At 32.8% G+C, this 27824-nt stretch overlaps 1 protein-coding gene across 2 annotated transcripts in view; it reads left to right on the forward strand.

Moving 5' to 3' along the window:
* Positions 1 to 27131, forward strand: part of LOC135133284 (protein bowel-like) — a 33806-nt gene extending 6675 nt beyond the window's left edge. For both annotated transcript variants that reach the window (XM_064061636.1, XM_064061637.1), the window contains exons 2-3: positions 3553 to 4336; positions 23940 to 27131. In XM_064061636.1, the coding sequence (XP_063917706.1) occupies positions 3558 to 4336; positions 23940 to 24897 (1737 nt within the window). In that variant the 5' untranslated portion in view covers positions 3553 to 3557 and the 3' untranslated portion in view covers positions 24898 to 27131. The remainder of the gene's footprint in view (positions 1 to 3552; positions 4337 to 23939) is intronic.
* The last annotated feature ends 693 nt before the right edge of the window (positions 27132 to 27824 follow it).

A 27824-nucleotide genomic window follows, 5' to 3' on the forward strand; every position in this document is an offset into this window, starting at 1 on the left:
TCAACAGTGCGGTATAATAGTAAAGTAAATAGGTCCGACTGAGCAAATATAGTCATGTTCTAACCAACCTTGGTATATGGATACCTGCACCAGTGTCTGTAGTGGCAGGACATCCACACTATTTAAATTATTCCAATACAAGAACTCTACAAAACGATTTGCCTTCAGCAACTTTTACCTAATAAGTTAGTGTGGCTTTCGAAAATACAATACGGAAAATATACACTAATGTGTCACTCCATAACAACTTACTCACCCTGTTTGCGTAAAAACCACACCACATTTTCATACAATGGTAGACTATAAAGAACCAATGTAACTTGGTGGTTAGGATGGACAGATTAATCAGTTTTCCCATAAGTACAAGTTTAATTTAAAGTTTGCTCATGTCTTCGAAATGGAAACCTTCAAATTTTACTGTCTTCGTATTTATACTTAATCATCATATTACAAGAATACGTGACATATTTTGAAGAGTTATACCAAACTTAAACACAATATGTAGTGTATTGAACAACAACCTAAACGAAATAAAATTTGCATACGTACAGATATTGTACAGACTCCAAAGGTTTCTTCTAAAACATAATTATATGTACTTAGAGTGTTTTATTTTTTACTATTTCAAAAACCGACATAGGTAATGGAATCAGTAGAAACTAAAACTTGTATTCTATACGTTTTTTCTTTTACGATCTTGTGGTGCATTATTTTATCACCACTCTGTATAGAACAATTTGGTAGTTAATTCGACAACATTACTACGTGCTGTTGATTTATAATTATGCGTAACTATTCATTTGTTTATATTATGTATTTTAATGAAAAAATGTTTCAGTTCAGTATAACTTTTCCTATTAAAAATTAATTAGTTTGAAATGTCAAAAATGTCTGTTATCAATAATCCTGCACATAAATACCGGAAAAATGTCTATCTTCGTTACATTACCAATGTAACAGGAAGTAAGTAGGTAGTAAGATAAATAAAATTTTACAAATTTGGGAAAACTTGTGTCGTTTAGTACGAAATCATTTAAAACATGAAATTGATTAAAAATTAAATTAGAAGAGTTAGATGTCGTTCATTCAAAACACAATGATAGCTGCTTTATAGACTAGTAATTAAATCCAAAATGAAAACGTGTAGAAATTTTAACAAACCTTGAAAACTACTGCAGGCAAATTCAGAAGTTATTGCATAGCGTAAGCGACATGGGTAACTAGAGCAGAAATTTAAAAAAACATCCACTATCAGGTAAGCACAATAGACTTTAACAGACTAAATCAATGCCATGCAAAAAATAACAATATGTATCATTAATGCGTAATGAAATACGAACGTAAAACTAAAACATGTTGAAGAAATTCAACCGTATATTAAAGAGGCGGCGAACTGCCTTTTTAGAAATGTTTTTTGAAAAATTTTGTTAAAACTTATTGATTTTTGTTGTCGAATATGTGAATATCGCATTAGTTTTTAATTTTTTATTGCCAAAAAGAGTTTTTTTTTAAGACTAGAAATCTACTCGTACGATACATTATTTTAATTGAAATAGGTCAAGCAGTATCTGATTAACTTACATTTCCGTCAAGAATAATCGGAAAATAGCGAAATTCAAAATAGTACAAAATGTTACAATCATCCAAGTGTATATACTAAACTCACTTCAGATACATCTAGTAAAACTTTTATGACTTAAGCGGCTTAAGCCAAACCACCCTTAGAAGTCAAACGGGCTATTGTAAGCTTTGTGGATCCGAACCGCAAGGATTATAGTAATAATCATAATAGACAACAATGGACAGAATGGACAGTACTCCATTGTTGTCATAATGGAGTTGCAAAGTTTTACTACGTATATGTCAACTGAGTTAAGTTATACAATAGTCAGTTTGACTTATAAGGGTGGTTTGGCTTACGCCGCTTGTGCCATAAAAGTTTTACTAGGTGTATGTCAAGTGAGTTTAGTATACTTTACTTTTTCAAAATCTTAGTAAGTACCTGTGCTTGTCAAAATGGGATAAACTTCCTCCTTAGATACTCATTCATTCAACCTGATTCACCGATTTAAAAGTTTGCATGACCTGTATATAAAAATCTGCAAATTTATTTAAATAGCTTCTAAATAACAACCAGTACTGCATATACATATCAGGATCTATTGTCCAACAGATTTTATTTTGAGATAACGCCATCAATTTTTTGAGTTGCTTCTGAGATAATAATCTAGAAAACAAATCTGTTCATGTCTACCTACATTAATGCATTTGAAACAATGTAGATGAATAATTTTCAAAAAATAATGTACATATAGTATAACACTAAAACAACATATTACATTAGCAGAATTTAAGAAAATTAGATAAGTCAATTTATTTAATTAGTATGTATGATCATGTATATTGATATAAATACAGGCACGTTTTTAAACTGTAAATCGTATGTATTCAATTCTAATTCTTATTATGATTGTTGATATTTATTTTAACTCAACATTACTCGTAGAGCTGAGGAAGAATTTGAACAGCCTTAAATGTAACTAGTAATAAATATCTAAAACATAACAAAACTTACTGATTTATTTAGTATCTTTTTAAGGATTCTAATTTGTGACACAAAAATCTTGACTTCACACTTGTTAATGGTCAGTCATACTAACGAGTATTTGACCTGTTTGTACGTTTTTGCACAATATATTTGTACAAAAACCCACAAAAAAGAAAAGCATTATAAATAATTTGGTGGAGTTAGATGATGGAGTCTATGATCGTTTACATTTCTAAAAAAATGGGTCTAAGGTCCTTTAGACAGAACTTATCATGCTCCTTAAATAAATACAATCGAATAAGTAAGTCCAGTTTTTTCGAAAAATTACAAATTGGATTTTGCAAAATGTGTATACATATTTTATGATAACTTCTATAAGTAAAAAATATATGTATAGATAAGAGCACAAGTTCAAGAATTCGTCACCTAGCCAACTCAACCACAAGGTATTTGATGCATGAGCAAAAGGATAGACGAAAAACGTGGAAAATATTGTACAAAAAAAAACATGCAAAACGATTGCGATTAAAGTGAAGGCGGATTCATAAACCACGAGTACAGGAGTATTACAGTATTATTTTATAAAATTTAGATAACCTTTGCTACGCAAATTGATGAGGGGACGTCTTCAAATTATTGGTGAGGATGATGAGACAAATTTTGGATAGCGTTTTACGATCAGTACGATATTTTTAAATCACATATAAAATTTGACAACAATTGATAGTGTCGTAGATTATCTGTCTAATGAAAATCGACACAGGCAGATGACAGACGACAGACAGATATACAGAAACGGGAGATCTATTTTTTCGTACCCATGAAGCATGAGAAAACATAAAAAAACATTTTTGTTGTTTAAAACTGTCGTTCTGTCGTGACAAAACATTTTCATGCATCGCATACAGACTTTTTATTTGCTCATTAGTCATTACATGCACTATCCTTAGCCTTTTTTAAACTTGTAGCGATATTCAAAAATAACAATTTTAATTTTGTTCTAGGCGCAATGGCCGAAGCAGCAGCCACCACCCAAGCCGAAGACCGCCCTCTGGCCCTATCCCGTCGAGAATTCCCCGTTCCTTCCACGGGCCGAAGCTCTTCAGGGAGTCGTGCCTCCAGTTATGACCCTCAGTTAGCCTACCACCATCAGCTACCTTTACCAGCCACCATGAGCCACCACCGCGAATCTTCCGCTTTCGTACCTGTAGTCCCTTCCCGAAACATGCACCCGATGCTCTACCCCAGTGAAATGCACCCTCTGCTCCTAGACGAAAGAACCGAAACCAGTAAAAGCAGCGACGGCTCTTCGTCTCTCTACTTGCGGAAGTCCACCAGCTTCGAGCTCATGGTCATGATGAACGACAAAAAAAAGGAACTGCAAATGCAGAGGGAAGCGGCTGCACATGCAGCCGCCTTGATGCTACCTCACCGTCCAGGACCTCCTCCTGGGCTTCTGGAAGGATCATCTTCCTCTCAAAGCCATCCCGGTTACCCCGGTTTCCTGCCCAACAATCCCGGAACTGCCTCCTTTCCTTTCCCCAGCAACAGTGGGCTTTTCCAGCCTGGTCCTCCGCAGATGCACGCACACTTGGACCGGAGGCTGTTAAGGGCTCCCGGTAGGGCTTCACGGCCGAAGAAACAGTTCATTTGTAAATTCTGTAATAGACAATTTACGAAAAGTTATAATTTACTGATTCACGAACGCACGCACACCGATGAAAGACCGTACTCGTGTGATATCTGTGGTAAAGCCTTCAGGAGACAGGATCATCTAAGGGACCATAGGTGAGTTATGATAAATCAGTGATCTGACATTTAAGCGTTGAAAAGTTGTGGCCCAATTAAATTTCAATATCTGTACGCGCTGTTAAGGCTATCGCCGAGTAGGAGACACTCCCATAAACATGCCGAATAAAATTAATTTTATTGCTGTGATCTCATTTTTTTCTTAATTCACATGTGGCAGGTGGTCTTGATACAAACGGAACTTAACAGACACAGTTGGTGTATTATCGCGGCTGCATGTACTTGTTTTAATGAAGAGGAAATAGCGTTAGATTAGGCACTTCATAGTGATAAAATAGAGAAAGTGTACAAGACGGGTTACTTTTAAAAATGTTCCTTTATTCTGTGCTAACTGGAAAGAGACGAAAATGTGCGTAAGAAAAATTTCGAATACTTCACGCCAAATATTGTGCTATTATTGAAAAGCTCCTGGTGGTATTTTTAGAATACTTATCAACAGAATTTTAAAATAAAACATTAGTAAATATTGCGTGCAACTATTGCTTTGTTTGGTACCAGTGGAACACTGGCAATAATGTTAGCGCGACATTTATTACTGCTTGTTTAGATAATTATCTTTAAAGGGAAAATATCAGCGCATCTGTTGAAACGAAAATTGTGGCTACGACATGATGTACAATTGGAGTTGGATGCCTGCTGCACGAATTGTTGTCGAAAGCATTATTAGTAACTTAATCGTACAATATGAAAAAAGTAAATAAGGTATCAATTTTTTTAGACGAAACTTGAATTTTTAAATTTTAAATTTTCGGCTTTTTGAATTTTGGGACCTTCACATTGTAAGTACCGTATGGTGTTTTAATAAAACACTAAAATGACACAATTAACAGAAACTGAACGAACAGAAATCTTGATGATGGTTGGCTATGGTGCCAGACGTCCAAGCAATACTGAAGTAGCAGCACTTTTTAATGAAACTCATCCCAATCGAGAACAAGTCTCTAGGTCGACGGTTTCAAAAACATTGCACATAGTTAACGAAACTGGTAATGTTAGAAATCGTCAAAACACTAGAAGCGAAAATCAAAAAATGTTACAAATAACGAGAAATCTTTTAATACCATGTTAAATGTAAATGAAAATCCAAAAACTTCACGGAAACAATTGTATGGGTAGAGGCTCAGTTCAAAAAATTCTCAAACGGGAAAAATATCCATATTAAATTCATCTACTACAAGAATTGAGTGAGGATGACTTTGACCGCAGAATCGAATTTTGCGAAATAATGGCAGATAGACTAGATCAGGATGGCAACTTCATAAACCAATTATTATTTTATGATGAGTCTACTTTTTGTTCGAATGGGCATGTTAATTACCATAACTGTAGACACTGGTCCAATACAAATCCACACTGGATGGAGTACTACCAAAAAATTAATGTATTAGCATCGAAGAACTTCGAGAAAGAATATTAAATGTTATTGCTGATATTCTTCCTAATTTTCTAACAGATTCATTTGAAAAGTTTGTGCAATGTATTTACTATTGCCAGGAAGTAAATAGAGAATATTTCGAACGTTTGCTGTAAAATTATTGCTTTTTAAATGTTAATTTGATATTTTTTCAATAATGTAATTTTTGATTTAAATTTTTGAAAAAGCTCTTATAACAATGTATTCTTTATTTACATCATGAAATCGGAGTATTCTTATTTCTAGAATATTTTGTAAATTATTATTTGCAAACAGCATTTAAATCAATATGTTACGGTGATACCGTTATTTCAGTTAATGTACCAGTTCTATAATTTTTACAATGATTGGGCACTAGTATAATTTTTGATTAAAGTGTCCTACACCAGGCAGGTCATAGTATTGTCAAGGCTAGCTACGATTTTCTGATTTTGAGTATTTTTATACTGACAATTTATTTTCCATGTTGGGAAAAAATAAAGTAATATGCGTTACATTTCTGAATTCGGAAAAAATGTACTATTTAAAAACGGAATATTTGACTACTAGTGCTATTTAAAAAAAATCAAGTTAGATCTGCATCTCAAGAACAAATGAAGTACAAAATTTTTAAAAATTGCAAAAAGTAGAAGCACAGCCCAAATTTCAAACAGAGTCAACAAGCCATTCTTGCGATACTCAACTCCTTCCTTCCTTTTTAGCGACCCTGTATATAATCATAATCAAAAAAGGCGTTAGGTAATTAGTGTTACAAATGAAGTCTTAACGTTTTTGAAATTTACAAAATAACGTTGTGTCGTATATCCTTATTGGTAAATTCAACTTCGTAAAAATCGTTCAAATTTAGTAAACAAAGAACTTTTCAAATGTACATTTTGTTTTGACAATTTCTGGTGTTCTATTAACATTACGTAAAAATTTGTAAAGTTACTTGCATAAACTTTTCTCGCCTCTAAAGCATAATAAATGTCGTCTACATGTTAAATCTTATTTTTAGATAATATTTATTTCTTTATTTATTTTTTGTAACAACACATTTATTTCGGTAGGGTAAATTCATCTTCATACTTATAATGTAGTATTGTCTTCCCAGTTTAAAGTGGTTTTTAGGATAGGTCTATTGTGTCGAAGTTGATGATGGGGACAATGGAGTAAATCCCTTAAAGTGGTCGGTTTCTTGCAGCGCCGTACTTTGTTATTCAACTCATGTATTGTCTGTCGTGGGGTGAGGTGATAATGTTAATTATTTTCTCACAAAAACCACTTTAAACTGGGAGTACAATACTACAGGTAATCAGTCAGTACCTAGTGTGTTAATAGATTTATGTTTTTTCTGAGATACTGAGATATATGTACCTTATAACAAATACGTAAAGTATAGTAAAGTACATACGTAAAGTTACCAGGCTGTCAGGAAAGTACATTTCATTTTTAATATGCCCCTTTTTAGCATTTTGCGTAAGTAATTCATGGCATATTTTTAGTAAGCATTTATTTAATAACATTTTGTGGAAAAGTCATCAACTTTTTGGAGAAAATAAACAAATATAATTTAGCTAATGTTTTTTAGAGTAAAGCGTCTAGGTTTAGTTACAAACATGGGTGGATTATTGCAGTACAGATAAAAAAGCTTTCAACCAATTCCACTTTTTTCTTTAGATCACTACATTATTTTAACAATTACTTATCGAGTATATTGAAAATTAAGTGAACAGATGTCACTTTTGAAATTCGCCATATACAAACTTCATTTAGTAATCTGATACCGTCATGTAGTGACGTACGCTTCATAAATTGTCAAAAGTAGAAAGTGTTTATGAACAACGCCTGACGTTAATTATTACTTACCATATATATCGCCTGCATAAGAGTAAAACAAAACTTTGATCATTTTTATCGTCTTATCTATACCATTCGAAACTTTTCAATTTCAGAAATGTACAGTGATAAAATTAAAAAACTGTAAAAAATTCAAGTATTGAAGAACTTTGTTACAAGTGCACGTTAAAAATAACATTATCACAGTGAGAGAATATAACAGAAATATATTTAATATGTTGAGACAACTTTTTGATTTTAGTTTTCAACGAAACGATTTTGCTTATATTTCGTTAATTATGTTTGCGATTTATTTGCTTTTACGAATGATATCATTATAACATCAAGACTATTTTTTGCTTTTAAAAAATATTTTTAAACTAGACTAGACGTTTTTAATAAATTACTACAATACTTAGTTTTAGACTGTCTAATATTACAGAAGTGTTAACTAATCTTACTCTGAAATTTTAACCCTTTCTTTGATTATTTTAAGCACAGCTTTTTAAAAAATCGGACGCGCTTACTAAGGCCCGAATTAAAATTTACATGCCCCATGAGGCGGACCCATAATTATGACTTCAAAAACGTAATCATTTTTTAGATCTCCCCAATTATTGAATAAATTGATCGCCGATTAAAAGTAATTACAAGCAATCAACATTTTTGAAGATGGTGGCCTTGAATCCACATTTCTCAACATCAGCCACACAATTTTTATTATAATTGCTACGGACTTTGACGGCCATCGCGATAATGACGGCCCAAGAATCCTCGACTTTTAATTCTTCACGAGATGGAAGAAGCGATTAGTCGAAAACCGACCCGACTCGACAAAAATAATTAACAAATTGAATTTTTCGATCAAATTACGGATACAGGGTTGTTTGTTGAATTCTGACCGAGGTCGCTCTCCAGGGGGCGAATTAAAAATTCCCAGTAGCTTCGGCCTCTAAAATATTGATCATAAATGCCAAGTCCGTCCACTGCTTAAGTCGTATTTATAACGACATTTTCGGATTATGGATTCAAAACAGGTTCGGCCTCTCGGCTTTGATTCGCCTTTCTTCAAACGCCCAGGGACGAGTTCAAAATTCTGTGCACCGTATAAAATTAGGAAAAAAGAAAAAAATCTTCAAAGCAGTAGTTTCCTACACCATAATATTAACATATTCATTTTGTTATATTATTTGCATATATCATTATGTTTGAAAATTACGAAATTTACCAAAAATTATGCAGAAAGATTAGTTAATAATTTCTTCTTTATAAACTAAAGCGATAACTTTGTGGTTAACAGATGTAAGCACTGTATGTATCCAAATTAACAATTGAAACTTAAAAAAAAAAACTGATCAGGTTTCTATAGTAGATATCAAAATTGTTCTAATTTAGAGCTACTATTTTTTGAAGAGATTTCAAACTTTCTAACATAGCGTGTTTCAATGCAACTAGGGGAAATGTTTTGTTAATTGCTTGTTCGTTGTATTAAATTCAGTGGAAGACAGATCTAGACGATGTTAGCCGCGTGCTCTAAAATTCTCGTCAGGGATACAATGGTAGTATGTCAATCTCTTCTGACAATTTCATGGTCGCAAATGGATTTTTTGTGTGTTAGAAAAATTATTTTGTGAATAAATAATAGTCTAATTTAACATTAGCAAAAATAAAAGCAAACTAATTTGAACACGAAATGTAAATACGTTTTTTGTTTTGTTTATCTTCGTCAAATGATTTTCGAGACGAAAACTTTTGTAAACAAGATCATGAAAATTTACAATACTTCCATCCACATAAAGTATTTTTATATTGTTTCAAAATTTATAAAAATCAATGCAGTGTAACAGTTATAAAGATTTTAAATACAAATTCCCTTCAATATTTTTAATATAATCTAATCTTGTAAGTCTTAATTTATTTTTTCTTCAAATGTAGGTATACACTGTCATGTATAAAAATAAATGGATTGTTTAAGCGACAGGGAGCATGTAAATTTTGAATACTTATTTTTGAAAACTCTTCACAGATGCGTTTGTGATATATATCTTATAGTGCTCTCAATTTGGGAATTAAATTACATAAATTTTATATTAAATTTCAAGGAAAATTTCAACTTTGTTAAATATCACTGTTGACGATGTTGTTTTTAAAACAAATTTACGTCACATTTGATATTTTCTTGTCTTATTAATTTTTAAGAATTTTAAAATGAGTTTTTTCTTATAATTCTATGCGTGCTAAGCATGAGATTTACTTGGTTGTTCATAGAATGAGTGTTGAGGCATTTTTCATTTTGATGCTTTAAAAAATAGAATAATTGTGATTGTTGATTGTCGAAATAATCCACAAAATAAAAGAAAGAAATCTTTTACTGTCTAAGCCGACCCTGCAAACACTGAAATTTTGGAAAGACGAATTAATCATTTTTTCCACGAGAGAGGCCAGACAGGTAACGGCCAGGTAAAATCGGAGGTGGAAAAAATCGACTTTGTTTAGGAAGACCGACCTTCCTAACCCCAGATTTTATCTAATGTTTGTGACTCCTGGCTTCGGTGGTACAGTTTCGTCAAAAGCCCTTATATAATTCGATTAAAATCGAACTTTCTTGTAGATCGAGTTATGGAGCGACGCGTTTTATGATCAAGTTGTGTTGTACGTTTTGTAAACATCCTTGTCTCACAGTTGGTACGCCTGCGGCAACAAACTGGTTTCTAGATCCATCTCTTGAAATTACTAGAGCACTTCGCGGGACATAAAATTTCTATACGAATAGCTTGTACAAGAAAAAATACATGATTATATTGCAGCCTCAACTTTTAATAAGGCTCCGCTTAATTAAATCCGGTGTATCTATTGTCGGAAAAAAATCAATACACCTGCAACAATTAAATCGATCGCCATGTTCGTATGCTATTTCTAGCCATAACTGTTTTTTCGAAAGTCAGAAGCAGGGGAGCCAACTTGGCGAGATAAAGTTTTACGGCATGAATGCATTTTATTGACATAATTAGGCAAACACTAATAAAACCTTATTATTTTACGGTACTGCGGCCATATTATTAAAACACCGTCATTCTCGCCGTAACGCCTCTTGAATTTCACACGTTTTTTACTGTGAATCATCAAAGTGGGTAAAAATTTTCACATTTCACACATCGAGGTTTAAAAACTTTATTGCTTTATGAAGATGTAGATAATTACCCATTTGGTGATCGTTTGTATGCAACGAAGGTAAATTTAGACGAAGATTGACTAATCTGGTGTCACGTTTAACGTGGTTCGGTTCGATTACCTACCTGTCTTTCAGAACCGTCACTTGCAAAATCTGTGGGTTTGAATTAGATGATGTCTGGCACGAACTAGTTTACAGTTCGTATGCATATGTATTATGCATTTGGAAATTTATTGCCCAAAAGAGAACAGAAGTAACCTTTTTTGGGTTTAAAAGTTTTCCACTCACAGGTTTTATTCTTTTTAATGGGAGGAATATTTTAGCATAGTGGTCGTTTTATGTCTACATTTTTTATCAGTTTTATGAATATGCGGAACTGGTGTTATTATTTATGTTATAAAATTAAAGGTGTGAATTGGAAAGGTTAAGTCGGAGCTAAATTTTCTTGTAATGGTTGAGTCGCCCAAGAAATTGAGTAATTATGTGTAGTGAATGTGAAATTTTGCTTCGTTAATATTCTCTCATACCTTTGTTCTAACGAAGTGGTGCATAATTGTAGATGTTTTTTAATTTTTCTGTTCCACACTAAACAAATCATATCGCGGTGAATTTGTAAAAAATTTTTAATCTGTATTTACTTAGACCTTTTGTTTTGTAATCTGCTGTACATTTCATATTGCATTTAGAGTCTTCAGTAATAGACATTATGTTATTCGTGTCATCGTGTCTATCAGAACAGAGTTTTCAGTTATAATTCCACACTTTCAAATTATTTAAATGTTACCATCCTTTATGTTGTTGAATCTTTTTTCATTATTAAAATTCTTATTTGGTAGTTACTCATAGTTTCTCATTCTCTCGTTCTTTTATTATGTAGATTTTAAAAAGTTTGCTTACAAAATCTACTATTTATAATTGGGTACAGTTTTCAAGGATGTTTTATATGCACATATTACATTTGTAAAACGCAAAGTGAACTAAATACATAAATCTTTTATTATTACTGCCCACAGATAAGTACTTTTAAAACGCATTGTAATTATAATAGTTGTTTGGAATCACTTTTCTAATATGTAAGATCTATGGTAAAAAACGTGTATAATATTAATGTAAATCGTTAAAGAACATATATTAAACAACTAAGAAGTTAATTTGCATGTGAATAAGAAGATTTATTTCGTTCTGGTTTACTAGGGTAATCTATTAAACACGGATATTTTCATGTCAGAGTTTATTTGTATAAATATTAATGTGTCACTGCTGTTGTATCGGACACTGTTTTTGAAAGATAGTTTTGTACAGAGTGCCCTGTGATAAAATGGTGAAACCTCAGTGCCACATTTTCTAGCCGAAAATAAACCAAAGATTCTCAAATCTATATTCTATTTTGTTTGGTAAAAAATAATTTTGCAGATACAACACCAAAAAGAAAATTCTCAAGTTTGTAACATCTAATCCTGTACCTATTTATATGAACAAGTGCCAAAATGTAAATAAATGCGCGTGCATTTGATCCTTGTGAAACTATTGAACTACTGGTTGTAACATACGATGTAGTTTAATTCATTTAACTTCAAATTGTGTTAATGTCAATGACATTTAAATAAAAAATTTTGTTTCCAGAGTCCCCCCTTGTGTCATATATTAAAAAAATACTCTACATATAAAGAATAATTGACATTTTACCTCCTCAAATTCTTTCTAAAAATATACTTTTGGTAATTATGCTTCAGAGACGAAAAAAGTTTAGTGCTAATAAACTGATGGTCGAATTACAACCTTACAGTTATTATAAAATTTTTCTTATCACTAAAAAAGTCACTCCTGTATGTTGTAAATAAATATAAATAGATGTTACTTTTTTTAATTAATTCATTTTTTTACACTGACAGAAAATCTTAAAATAACAGTCTTTACATGTCTTAATACTTTTGTAATGATATATCCAGTTGTAATTTTGTCACGCAACATTATATCAACTGAAATTCAGTTTAATGGCCTTAGAAGGCCACATTTACGATGAAATAGTTTTTTACTTCCCGAGCGTACGCTAAGGAAGTATTGTAATAGGGTCCATCAAACGAATGGCTAATTTCGTGTTTTCCTACGTTTTATGACGCCTAGAGTACGAAAACATAGGTCTCCCATTTCTGTCTGCCGTTTGCCGTCTGTCGTCTGTGTTGATTTTTATTAGACAGATGATCTTCGAAACTACCGCACCAATTGTTGTCAAACTTTATATGTATGTTAGGAATATCACCACTAACAATTGGATTACCTCGTCTCCAAAATGTATAGTAGTACCTAATTGTTATTTAAATGCTATAAAATAACATATTGTTGCACTGAGTTTTTACCCCAGACATCTAGATTTTTGGAAAAAAACAAAATTATATAACAACAATTTGCTATTTAATTTGGAACTAAAATACCCAATGCTCTCACATCTTTAAAATATTTTAATATTTGTCGTAAATTGATGACGTCATCTCAAACGTTTGCTGAATAAATCTTATCTAAAATATGCAAAATATTATGACTCTATACATATGGTTTATCAATGCATTTACAGTTTTTAAATTTACTTATACATAGTGTATTAAAAAAGTTAATGAATGATCAATCTGTTTTATTGATCAGATCAAAAACGGTTCTCCCCATTTTTCCCAAAATGTGAGTATACAGTATTGTTATTATTAGTATTACATTGGACTTATTCAAATTGGTATGTGTCCTTGCTAATATGTTGATGACGTCATTACAGCACTTCGTTATGGGAAAAATCTTTTCAAACAGCATGGCATGCTTCTTTACCTGTATTTTAACAGTTCACACATATTCCTATTTAAACTTATTGAGGTTAAAAAAAATTAAATTCGCAAAATTTAATTTTGAAATTTTTTGAAGAAGCTGTAGTGTGTCGTCTGGACTTCAGGGGCGCGGGAAGTTCTGTATAAATAACGTTAGAACATTTCTTTCGAGTTTCCACTAAAATTGTATAGATATGTAAAAAAAAATTATAATGACTATATTTATGCAACTTGCTTTGTCTTTGGTGACGAGATATACTTTTCGGAATAATGTCTTCAAATCTTTATTACTTTTAATATATACTTACTACTTACAATCTAATATTAAATGTAAGATCACTGGGTTCTCTTCTCCAAAAAATCTGTTGTTTTTAAGATTACTTCAAGAGAACTTTACTTTCATACAACTCGGTCGCATTTGAGAACTTAAAATAAAACTACTAAATAATTTTTGAGATGAGTCCGTCAGTATTCTTAAGGAAATGAATAAATAAATTTTAGTTAATATTTTGTAAGCGTTAAATAGCCTTATGGCTGTTGTGAGATAGCTTCAAATACTGACTTGACGGTTAATTTTTTTTTAGAACAACTCGTATTCGTAAAGATAAAAATAGGATGGAGTATTAGATCACGAGCAAAAGAGCTGAGCATGCTAAATGTTTAATTTACTTAAAAATATTTTGAAATGACGTCAGATATTTTGATAATACTTTCACAAAAATATTAACACAACAAAACAACAAAAATTACAAAATAATTGAATCGGTAGTTGCAGAGATTATTAGAATGTAAAACACAAGGACATTGATAATTACCAAATAATTTTTCAACTTAACATTCGATCATTAATCATTATGTTACATTCATTGCAGTTTTCGTGTAAAAAAACTATTTACGTTATTATATTCCTGTTACAAAACTGAGAAAGTACCAGTAGTAAGATTCTTTTAAACTAATTTTATTTTAATTGATTAATTTTGTTCATGTTATTAACAATAGATTGATCCTACTGCACGATTAAAACGACCAGTAAAAGGTAAAATTTTACTTTAGTCAAAATTACAGTAGTAATAATAGATATGTATAGGCAATTCTGGTAGTAAAATTATATCTTTCGTTGGGAGATCACAAATTATTGTTTTAGTTTCAGTTTTAAAGTATACGTGAGGGTTCTCATTTTAAATTCTAGAAGGAAGCAGCAGGATATGTTTTAATTAAGTATGAACTAGTATCCTACAACTACTAATTTTCACAAGACTTGCGTTAAAATACCATTTCCCCCTGATGACTATAATTACATTGTTATAGTAATACTGATTTTTAAATTTAAACAACTGTTGCTAAAAAAATGGTAATATAATCCAACCGCTCTTTTTTGGTAGTCAACAAACGTGCCAGACGCCAGACGCTCGACCCCAGGTCGATTAAAATCTAAAAGTACAAAACGTATAATTCAAGAAGCAGGATGTATTCTTCCGGTACTCGTTAAGATGTTTGATTGAGGAGCTTCCGTGGTTTACACTCTTATTATTATAAAGATAAGCACAACAAAAACATAATTAAAATGTAAATTGGTTTAATTGCGCACAACTTCCACACACTGTTCGAGCAAAGACAAATTACAAAAGTGCGAAACCGAACAAAAATTTGGGTCAAAAATCGGCGAATGCTTGTGGTTAGAAGTCGATCAAGTTCTTGTGGTCAGCGAGAAGGAGGGAAGAACCCGAGGCGGATTGAATGCAACCAAAGTCGTCGAACTCGTTATTTTGACGCACGAATGATTTCCAATGATAAAATTCTCATTGCCGACGTTAGAACGGCCTACCACAGGAGCGTAGAGTAAATGTAGTGTAAGTAATTACAAGCTACAAGTAGTATGTCCGTGGTTATGGACGCGTAAGATCTAGAATCATGAAGTAATTAGTTTTAATTGGATATCGGATGAGCAGTTGAGATTCTTTCCAGATGCCACCAAAGTGGAATGCAGATCGTCAAATTGGTAATTAAGGGTACTGCAGGATGCAACTCTTGAGTACCGTTGCCGCTCTGCTGCGCAGAAAATGCGTTCGGGTTACCAAGGCACGCAAACGTGCCGCAAAGATTTTCGTGGGATATTTAAAGGGAAGCTGAAGTAAATTTGCTTTTGTTTTGTATTTATTCCGTCGAAATGGTTGGTAGTTCAAAATAAATTTCGTAAGTAAATTTTACAGTGTCCTGGGATCTGCGGAATTTTTTTGAAACAGTGAGTAAAGATGTCGTAAAAATGTGGTAAATCTCTGGGTAGCTAGTAAATTTGTTTGCATAAAGTCGTATTTTATGTGACTCGCAATATACATATTTTCTACAATCTACATACTTTGAAGGTTATTGCATTATGAAATTTTCTGTAGAAAAAAATACTTTTGAATCATGTTTAAAAAAAGTCCATAAAAGTAAAAATAAATTCATTCCCAAAACAAAATATTGTACATTATTTGGCAAGACGATGCTTTTATGTTATAGAAGTTACATCATAACTACTCAATAATGAAAGTTTGTATAAAGTTACTAATTAAAACGTTGTCAAATTTCGACCACCATCGCGGCGTGACGGTTTTAACCATCTACATCCAGAATCCGATGCCAATCGGAATGACTCTTCGAAAGATTTGATTAGCGAGTATTGATGCATGATTAAAGATGAATTGATTGATTTAAAAGTAGAGAATGCTTAGAAATGAGAACATGGTCTTGTCGGTTGCCATCGAAAAAAGTGGGGGCGGACGGGTACAAGCACTCCCTTTTGTTCCTGTGAGCGAATTTCGTGCTTTTCTACTGCATTCATAATGAATGATTGGAGTTTCGTGGGAGTTGACAGAAACGAGTTAACAACGAAAAATTAAGACAAGAAAGGTCACAGCCAACAACAAATTGAGTAATGATAATGAAAAGATATTTGAATAATTTTACGATTTCCTGTTGCCTTGTTGGATTTTCCAAAGTGGTACTTTTTATAATGGAAATTGTATGTTCATTCATGGTTATTAGGTAAACATGTCAACTTAAAAATAACGACAATACTACGAATATTTTACGCTTTAGATGTTGGCGGCATGTCTTTTGCTGAAACAGATTTGTTGTATTAAGTACAAGTGCTACGGGTAAAAATAAGTATGTTGTCAGTATGTAGTTGCAAAGTAATTAGTATAAACTTGTGCATATTCATTGCAATGTTCTAGAAAATATAATAAAAAACTCGCAATGCAGTTCCGTCTCATCCAAGCCAATATTGTTAGATTGGTTTTTTTCTGACATATTAGTATAATTTTAAGCTTAAGGAATTACATTATCATTTTTACATAATAAATATAAAATCATTAACGACTGAAATTAAAACCAATACAAAATTTCTTACAATTTGGAAGTTCCTAAAACGTTGGCTGCATTTCCTCTTTGGATGGTACTTAAACGCTGTTGTAAAGGATAATTTCGTCAGCAGTAAACCAGTTCTGGTGATTAAAAGGTGTCCAATCTCTTCTAAAAAAGACTTGCGTCTACAATCCAAGAAAGAATCCGTGGTCTCAACAGCAAAAGCAACAGAAGGGTAACATTCTTTGATGACATTATATTTGTTGTTCTTAAGACGAACCACCGTAGAAGCAGCAAAACCAGCTAGTTTGCTCGAACCATCTAGATGGGTTGCAGCTAAGGTGTCGACGCAAGTTACATCCTGAACCAGACATTTGCCCTTTTGCTACGGAAGCAAAAAGATAAATAAGCCAGCACTGTTGTGAAATACTGAGAAAATGTTTTACTTTTAAATGCCATATCATGGGTTTGTGTTCATATGAGAATTCATATACTCGTATATTCATGCTACAAATTACATGTGGAAAAAAATTGTTAATTATGAAAATATTCTTCCTTGAAACACTACACAATTACAACAGAGTTAATTTAATTGCAAATAACTTCTTTAGTTGTTAATCGAAGATTTAGACTGGTAACATTTTTTAAACCTTTTTGTAACACCTTCCTACATAACAGTTTTGAATCTAGTATAGATTTTATATGATACGTCTTAGATTAAATCTAAAAAGATCTAATCGATTGTTCCTCAGGCACTGAAAAATAGTTCTCATTAGTAGAACCTTATCCAAACTTTTTCAAACGCAGTTCTTGTGACAAAACTCCTCTCTTAAAACTGTAATATAATCACATCGTAATTATCACGGTCCTTGGACTGTTAACTAAGTAAAACTGCAAATTTAGGTTTTGATTGCTCTTCCAGTTTATGCAGGTACTACGATTTGAGGTGGACCTTGAAGGAGTACGATTTCTGTTCACTGGCCATCAATTTTCTTGTAGCGTAGTACGAAAATCCTCGTGAACGGCTTCAATTCACACCTGACGCTGTGCGGTGGTCTCTTTCATGAGATACGTGCAGGTTATTTGGTCTTCGGTCTTTGGCCGCGCTCTCCAAGGCTAACCGGCTAACAGACGCTTCTTGAGGAACGAACGTCCAGCTGCCATTTTACTCTCCGCTCCGGTGTGACATAATTTTCCGGGTTTGTCTACGAATGTCCGGCCAATTCGGAGCTGGTCTGGCCGCAGGGGTGATCATATTTATGATACTGTTCTTCAATTAACAGGTGGAGTTTTCGTATCGCTCTTGCCCTTCTATTTTTATGCCAAGACAGATGATAGCTTTGGGCTAAATATTATCTCGTTTATGCATATAACCTGAAATTATGGGCTTTATATTTTAATTCCCTTTGATTTATTTTCGAGATGGGCATGGGTGGAAGAACGACGGGCCGAGTTGTGGTGCAGAGACCAACGGTTACTCGCGGTAGAAATTTTCGTGTTTAGAACGTCTTAACTTTGACCATGTTTGTGTCTGTGAAACAAGTTATTTAATATAACATATTGAACTATAACTAAACACATAGATGTTATTTATGGTTCGTCTTCATTATTATTAACACTAATAAGAAACAAGCAAAAAAAGCAACATTTAAGTCGTTCTAGCAAATAGTGTATTTTACAACTCAACTTTTATGGTGACATTTATTTATTATTTGACAATTTTATTATAATCCACGTTTCGACAAGGCGGGAAAAAATTGGTGGCCCACTGGTTTCATTCTAAAATTTATTTCAGTTGTACTCTAGTTCAGCATATTAATACAACATTGTAAATAATATTATTCACTTCTCTTTCTCAAATACTACAAATAACTCAGGAAAACATAGTACAAACATAAGACAAGAAACTGTAAACATTGAGGCAACTGAACTTCATTCCTTATTCATGATGATGTAGTAGTTTTGATAATGTGTACAAATTTTATGTTTTATAGTTGTACCACCACAAAATTTGTATCTTTAGAGAGGACATTAAAAGCTTGCTTAAAAATATAAATTTTGTAAAAGAAGGAATTTTTCTGCAGTTAACGCTGTTTTTAAGTATCTTCACTTGTTCATGAGGTCATCTACTTTTAAGTTATGTCGTCACGCCCATTTTTTATGAAATGCTATATGAATACACATTTTATCTAACTAAGGAATATTGTAAGTACATAAACATCACACAAATGTGTGAAATTTCTTAAATAATAACAAAACTGAAAATTGGTCCAAATTGTATTGTAATAATCTGAAATATCTTGAAAATAGAGGTGACCAGTTTAGATTCCTTGAAGAGGTCTTTGAAAGTACAACTTACTTTATCCACAAATAACATGAAAAATATAGCATTCTATTTAAACAAAACGCATATGACGTAATAGCTGGAAAACGGACGACGTCACAAATAGGCATAACAACTTAAAATGAGAGTAAATAGAAATACAAATTGACTTTTCAGGGTTTTGATAAATACCGTCAGTTTTGAATTTATTGAACTTATTCCATAAGCAGTTTCTACACTGTGTATCATGTTAAAATGCACGGCAAAAATCAGATGATATAACATATAATGACAATGAAAATCACTTTCATGAACATGTAATGTAAAAAAGTTATTTAATAAAGCTTTTATTCTTTATAGTATTAGATGGAAGTTGTTTTACACTTTTAAGAGTTTAAATTCTACCGTACTCTTCATGAAATAACTAAAGTGTTACCACCAGGATTACAAATAGATTTTATCCTTCCAAGAATAAAAAAAAAACAGTGTTCCACAGAGCAGTACAAAAGAAAAAATTGTACAAAACCTTACAACTTACTTGCATATTTCCTACAAAGTAACGCTGCTGCTATAAAAATAACAGTATGTAAATGTAGACTAATCTGGTTGGTAGCATCAAGTTATTCTAAATGGACGATGTAATTTAATACAGCAGCAAGTCATGTTTTTAGATATGTACGTGTTTTGCAGTCCACTAAACATTCCATTTTAAACAAAAATTTAGAAGTCCTAAAATGGAGCCTTGAGGTACATACCACAGACATAATGAACGATCTTTCAACGCCGCATATTCATAAAGTTAATAAAACTACTCATTTTTGTAAACATCTCTTGTGGGAGGATCACAAACAATCCCGAAATTGTTCCAGAAATAGTCGCGCCACGATATTCGTCCAACACTTTTATTGGTCGCCGAAGACAGCTGGTTCTGAAAACCATTAATTAGCAACGTACGCATAATTCGCGAATTTAGCCCTACGGGGCCGTCGCATAACTTACGGCATTGGCTGTATACGCGACTGGATTCTCAAGGGATTAATGTAAAAATTTATGGATTTATTCATAGGTGGATTTAGTCATTTCTACTTAAGTCACAGCATGTCCACTGCGTATATTACGGATTGCTCCGGTTAATACGCCGAGGAATGCGGAGTCCATGTTCTTGTGTGCGCTGGCCGGCGGAGTTATTAAATTTTTTTCTAAAGATGGGTTTATGCCTTTCTGCATTACGTTGCGATTACGTAAGCGTACGTGGTGTACTATCGAGGTGACGCAACGTGTCCATCTCCAACCGAAGATATGCAGCTTCTTTCAGGGCCAACTTGATTTCTGATCTAGATAAAAGGCTCGCTCTGTATTACCAGCAGAATACTATATTGGCTTCTATATCTTTTTAATTAGTCACACATATGGCGCGTTTCATGTAACGAATGGTTTTTTTTTCTGATTAAACAAACCGTCATAACTTAAATAAAGTGACATAAATGCTGTCGTATGGTGTACGAGTAATTGGAGAACTTGTCTGAGATTCTCGTGTGGTTAATGGACCGGACAAGATAATTCTACCTCACAGAAAAATCAACTAAAACACAATACACACCTATACGTTAATAGGTATATACAATGGTGGAAACTGCTTGAACAATGAAACGACCTTATTCCCGAACGTATTACAAAATCTAATTACAATCCGGTCGCTACTTTCCTGGAATATAAACTTCAATAATAACTATATTTCCAGTAATCTACCACAATGGAAGGAACAATAATGTTTAATTTAGCAAAAGAATCTAAATGCATGTATGCGCCAGCAATCTTAAGCTATTGTTGTTTGCCTTTGTGAATAGCTAATGTTTGAAAAATTATAAACTACTTACCAATAGACATGCATGCGGTAAACACGTTTGCACATTATCAAACGATTATAATAAGCATATGTATAGGTATAATGGAGGTATACATGACATTTAGATTGCAATTTTTGAATACCGTCACATCATACGTACATGATACTTAACGTAGTTGCTAAGTAATAAGGAAAAATCTATTTAGTGTAACACCAATTTAAATTGACAGAGATACAAATTAATCTTTTTGTATTTACCGTTCAAACATTCTAAAACAAAAAGTAAAATTCTAGTCAATAAATTTCAACCGATCTTTGATTAAAACGTGGGTTAGAAGAAAATTTATAGTGTTAGTTCCAGTAAACACTTTTACATGTATTTTAATAGCTACTTCCTGAATATCTTCATATTCATAGCTATCCGTCGAAGCACAGATTGAGATACAGATTTTACGACAAGAACTAATGCCACTGTAGTTTGAATATTTAAATAAATTAGTAGATATATTTTTTAGATTCCTCAATGTAGTGCAGTAATATTAATTAATACAAAGACAGAGAACATAGACTTGAATAAGAAGTAGCACCGGTACAGTTCTGTAGTTGTGGACACTGTTTAAAGAAACTAAATTGCTGTCACTGATATATTTATACCAAAATTTACCTTTATCGACTTGCGAGAAAATAAATTAATGTATTTCAACTCAATCAGTTGTTTCATATCAACGGTATCTACAGCCCATGATGCATAAAGTAAATTTCCTAGCATTGTCGGACTTGCAATAATTCTTAATTCTATATTCTCTTCTACTCAAGTGTTACCTATATGCTTCCTATAATATAATGAAAAGTAACACCACAGCTCTTTTTGCCAAGAGTTGACAAACAATTTTCAAAATCTTTGATACTAAGCGAAAACATTTCTTCTTTAAAATGATATAAATTAATTGCAACATTGTTAAATATACCTACGTTTCTCTTTAGCCAGTTTTAATGTGGGTTTATATTTGATAGATTTATCTTTTTACTCCAAAAAACCTGTGCCTATACACTTTTAACGCACCACTTATCTTCCATGCAATTTACGAATCTAGTTTGCGTACCTCTAGCATCTCGTCATAAAGGCATTGTCTCACTTTATTTTGTAAATCTAGTTTTACAAGTACCTACATATGTATTTAATAACAATAATAACCTTTAACACAAAATCGTTGAATCTAATCAATAAATTGATATACAAAAATACCACTAACTACTAGTACGCATCATTGAATATAAACCTTTTCTGTTTCACTTACATTTTTATTTGTCAACTACCACAGGAGTTTATTAGATTTACTTTATTTGCGCTTGACAATAATAAAGTGCCGATTATACGAGTATTTAAAAAAATATGTCGTAAAGTCACGTTTATAACATACATTATGTAGATTTATGACAACAGTAATAAAAGTTATATTTATAGAAAGTTTTTATTTAAATACAGAAATCATTTATGTCATTCATTATTTGTCTTACGGGAAATTAGATGTAGATTGCGCACATTTTCTGTTTTTTATTAATAAAAAAAAAAAATACACAACAGAAATTCAAAAAACCAGTTTGTTATTGTGTTTATTTTTATATAATGTTCACTGGTGATAATAATGATAATCTGGAAAATTAAGTTATTGTCCTTGCTATTTATGTAAAATCATAACGTATCACCTACTTAATATGCATGATTTGTAAACCTTTTGGTGAATTTGCATAAATAGGTAAAATGATTTCATTTGTCATATGTCAATTTAATTGGTACTTAATTATTTCGCTCTTACGATAAACCATTATTTTAACATAAATTGATTTTTTTTCACGTTTTGCAATTTTAAAGTTATGATCAGCGCATGCATACAGGTGAACGTACCTACATTTACACAGCTTGTTACTAGTTGTTACCAAGTAACATGGACTAGGACGTTGCGAACTCTCTAAAACGCTTTTGTGTTTCATATTGATTTAGGTGTATGTACTAGTAGCAAGCAATGAATTTAATTGACTCCAAAACCACTTCAAACTTTTATGTAAGTTAAATGAATTCTTGAGTAAAATATAGGAACAAATACCTCAAAATTAATAACCACAACTGCCTTATATTCATAATGAATTATTATTTATATTAATAAGGACCATTATAATAGTCCTTTACGTAAACGAGTTACTCGTAAATATATTGTCTAAAGAGTACAGTATCTATATATTGTTTATCATATTCAATTGAGACTGAAAAGTCTTCCACCTTACACTGGTGATCATTTGAGAGAGCACTGTTGGTTTGATGATCTTTAGTGTATGAAGAAACTGTTCAAAGCTTCGAACTTTGACAGTCGTCAATTAATGTCCCGACGTTTGTTTATTTGTTTCACATATACAATAATAGTTTAACCATTTTTGACTAATGGTGTTCTCCTGAATGAGCGTAAGTGTGAAATGACCACGATAATTTAATCACAATTCCTGTTTCGACAAGGCGGCAAAATTTAATAGCGACTTTGAAACAGCACTCACTACATTGTTGTCTCTTGAGAATAGCTGTAATTAAGTGCGTTACCAATGTAATTACGAAAATTTAAAATTAATAAATTCGCCTATAAAATTTATTATTGCATTTAAAATTTATGTAGTTGTCTTTTTAACTGCCTGCCTTCCTTTGTATTGTCCACTCACCGCTCAACTTCAGTTCTCGTATGCACGGCACGCGAGATTTTTATCGTTTAAATGGATCTCATCCCGTGTAACGAGGCGAATTCCATCCCAACCACTATAACTATGCAAATGGCGTTCGCAATGCATCTTTTTTTCTTAATTGCAGATACATCCACAGCAAAGAGAAGCCGTTCAAATGTGGAGAATGCGGCAAGGGATTCTGTCAAAGTCGGACTCTCGCCGTCCACAAGATCCTTCACATGGAGGAGTCTCCACACAAGTGCCCCGTCTGCAGTCGCTCCTTCAACCAGCGCTCCAACCTGAAGACGCACCTGTTGACGCACACCGACCATAAACCCTATGAATGTAACTCCTGCGGAAAGGTCTTCCGCCGCAACTGCGACCTGCGGAGACACGCTCTGACTCACGCCGTAGGCGACGTCCCGGCCGACGGACTGGGCGATGGGTACATGCCCAGCGATATGGAAAGCGTGTCCCCGAGACCCAGAAGCCCATCGTTGGATACCCAACGCGAAGACGGAATCTCCGAAAGGACGCAGTGCCACGAGCCTTGCTCCTCTTCGAGTCCTTACACCATGAGGCCTCACCATGACCGTAGCGAATTTAGGCACGAGATAGATGATGACGACGAGCTAGAAGAAGATCCAGAAATTGACCCCGGCCAAGAAGATCAGCCTGAGGTGGAGGTAGAGAAGGCGGAACCCGTGCCTGAGCCTCCTCCCCAGCACCATCCGCAGCTGCAAATTAGAAGGGATTTGCACGCGGTGAAGTCTTCCACGATCACTAGTGGAGCTTTGGAACACAATTTTTTGGACAACTTCCGGAAAAGGCACTTGGATGCGGAGAGACCGAGTTATAGTCAGCAGATCAAGTTGAGGTTGATGCATCAGCCTCCGATACCCCACAATATAATGCCTCAAAGTATACCGATACCGCCGTCAACGATGAAACCACCTGATGTTGGGTTGAAAATGGACACTCCGGGTTCGAGTAATATGGCAAGTGATTTGTCTATGAAGAAAGACGAATTGCCGCCTCCGAGGCCGCCTCAGAATCCTCCCAAGAAGACTGGTTTTACTATAGAAGATATAATGAGAAGGTAATGATGACTTTGTCAAGTTTAGTTCCTTTTGTAAATATTGTGATTTGTTTTGTAAATAAAAGGAAGGGACTATTTGCTCGCAATTGTTTTACGTTTAGTTGATTGTAAATTGTTTTGGGGCGTGTTTTTCGTACGTGGTTCACTGTATATAAACGTTAGACGCACCCAAAAAGAGTTACGGTACAAACTTAATTAAGTTGTTTAGGGCCGGATTGACTGGAGGGTTCGGAGCGTTTTTTGGACGACAGTTGATGATAAGAACTGAACGCACTTCTAATGTGGATTCAGAATAATTACTGCTGGTTATGAGGCAAGAAAAAAATTGAGAATTTCTATTCCATTATTAATTCAGATTTTAGATTTCATAGTTTACCAAGTAAACGTTTTAAGACATTCATCTAATAGGCAAGCTTTGTCCTCTAAAATTTACGTTGATTTTTTTTATTTATTAAAATAAAGTGGAGAAATACGAACACCTAATATATTTTGCTTTACAAATGTGTATACAGTTCGCAAGAAGAAATTGATTCTGCTACATATAAAACGCGTTAAAACACGTAGAACTATAATATTTAAACAATTAAAATAGTGTTTATTTTTTGCATTAATGAAAGTTAAACAACTTCTTTGCAAATAGTTCATAGAATCTTGACGGCATTGAAGTGAGTCTTAATTTAGAAATAATAACACATGACTGATATAAAATGCTCTGTTGAAACTTCGAATACCTAGTTAAAGAGTTTGTTATAATCTGGTAAAATTACTTGTTTATGATGGACAGTGTACATTATACATACGTACATACTTAATACGTAATATATCGAATTCCATTCAAAAAGTCATAAAGTTAGCCTTGATTTTTTATAAACATTGTGAAGTATGTCTACAATAAACCTAAAATTTAATCGATGACAGCTGACAAGGCGGAAATGTAAGTTATACACATGCGTTTTATACAATTTTCTTAATCCCATAAGTACACTAAGAGTAAACACTGTTTAACCAACACATTAAAATTTAGATACTTTTTTGTTTTTTTTATCAATTTTTTTTTATTTCATATTTTCGTAACGAAACATAAAATTGTTTATTTTTAAAATGTTTAATGTTGTTCTTTGTACGTTTAAAAACAATGCAAAAATAGTATTATTGACATCAAACTTTTGTATAAATGATCATCAGAACGCTTATTTAGTTTTCTGACATATATTATAATGTTGAAGTTTGTGTATATTTAAATTTAAGATTTCTAAAGACACCATGATTTTTATGGCCAGTATAAGACATTTTCCTTACACATGGGACAAGTTTTTTTAAATTCATTCAGTTGATGTAGTCTGATTATAGCGCAATTAAGAAACGACGACATGTATATTTTTAAGATAGGTTTTATGGTTCTAATTAATTGTGATGATTAACTTTGCTTTCTAAAGTTCTTTAATTTTTATTTTGATTGATTCTCAATGGCTTGGAATTTTTTTGTGAACGAATAAATGATATAAGTTTTTTCATTTATTTATTTATTTGTTATACATGTCCCTATTTAAAAATGGTGAAATTATTAAAATAGTTTATTAGAAAATATATACAGGATATATTTTACTATCCGAATGCATGTAATGTTGTTTTTGCTAGACGCTCAAAATAATCAAATCGTTTGTTAATTTAAGCAATTGCGGGATAACAATTCGAGAACTTACAACCTGAGGTTACGCTTCGTCGAAATTATTATATCTTAGCTGTCAGATTTAGATCGGGAAGTGGTTGACTGATGCGACCAGTTCTCCTCCAAACTGTAACTGAAAGTCTCGTAACGCGATCAGCGTGTGGAAAACAATTCGAAGTTTTGCTCGGATCACTCAATACGTTATGTAAATACGTGAATTCATTAAAAACTTATACATATTTATCGCTCATTATTTACAAAATTTACAGTTTTTATTGTGAAACTGTCATTAATGTCCATTAATATAAAGTTTAATATAAATCGACACACCGGCCCCAAAGCGTTAATCCGGCCCTGAATTTTAAGTTATTTTGGGTAACTTGATGAGATCAAGAACCCTTGTTCAGCGTATTATTTAGAACAAATCGATCTCAGACACAAACAGATTGAGGTTACGATATTAATGTAAATTTAAAATAAATTTTGTATAAGGTTTCCCTTTTTAGTTTAGTGTAGTTTTTGAAAACGTGATGTATATTTGGAAATTTTGAATAAAGTATTTTATTATACTGGCGTTTTTGATGGAGTGAATGTGAATGGAATGTGTCGATCGGGTTAGGTAGTTGTGGACCCGGATTTAATTCATAAAAAATCCCAGCTTGAAAGTGGTCGAGATTGTCAAGCCTCTAATGAAAAGTAATGGGTCTTCTTTTCAAACCTGGCCTCTCTCGCTCTCTGTCCTTTTCTCATCTGATTATGAATAACGGATACATAACGAGTTGGCTTGTGTAGCCGTCATTAGGCAGCACCGCCATAATTCTTGCGTTCCGAGGAGAAAAATTTTCCTATTTTTGCCGTCCCAAAGTGGGCCAAGCCCAAACCATGTAAGTAAATCGCACGAGACAGATTATTGATTTGTTTTTTAAGAACGTTGCTGGAAAATGTAACACGTCAATAAAACGGTACGTATTGTAAAAGGCATTTGACGAACTTTATGGGTTTGCATTTAACAAAATGTAAAATCTGAAAATGCATGATTCCCATTATCTACCATTTGTTGGTATTTTTATGAAACAAATAATCTCCGAATTAAACCGATTGCTTTGAAATTTCAACTGTAGTTTGTGAAGATGGTAAAACCAAAATTTGTTTCTTCATTCATCAAAAAAATGAATGTGAGCCCTCTTCGAAATTTTGACAGAACACTGACATTAATTTAAATTTCACAGAATTTTCAGTAAAGTCGATTTATTCAGTGAGTG

The sequence above is a fragment of the Zophobas morio genome, unplaced genomic scaffold, assembly GCF_036711695.1.
Source record: "Zophobas morio isolate AGI-343-1 ecotype UQ-CSIRO unplaced genomic scaffold, CSIRO_AGI_Zmor_V1 ptg000021l, whole genome shotgun sequence".
Classification (NCBI taxonomy): Eukaryota; Metazoa; Arthropoda; class Insecta; order Coleoptera; family Tenebrionidae; genus Zophobas; species Zophobas morio.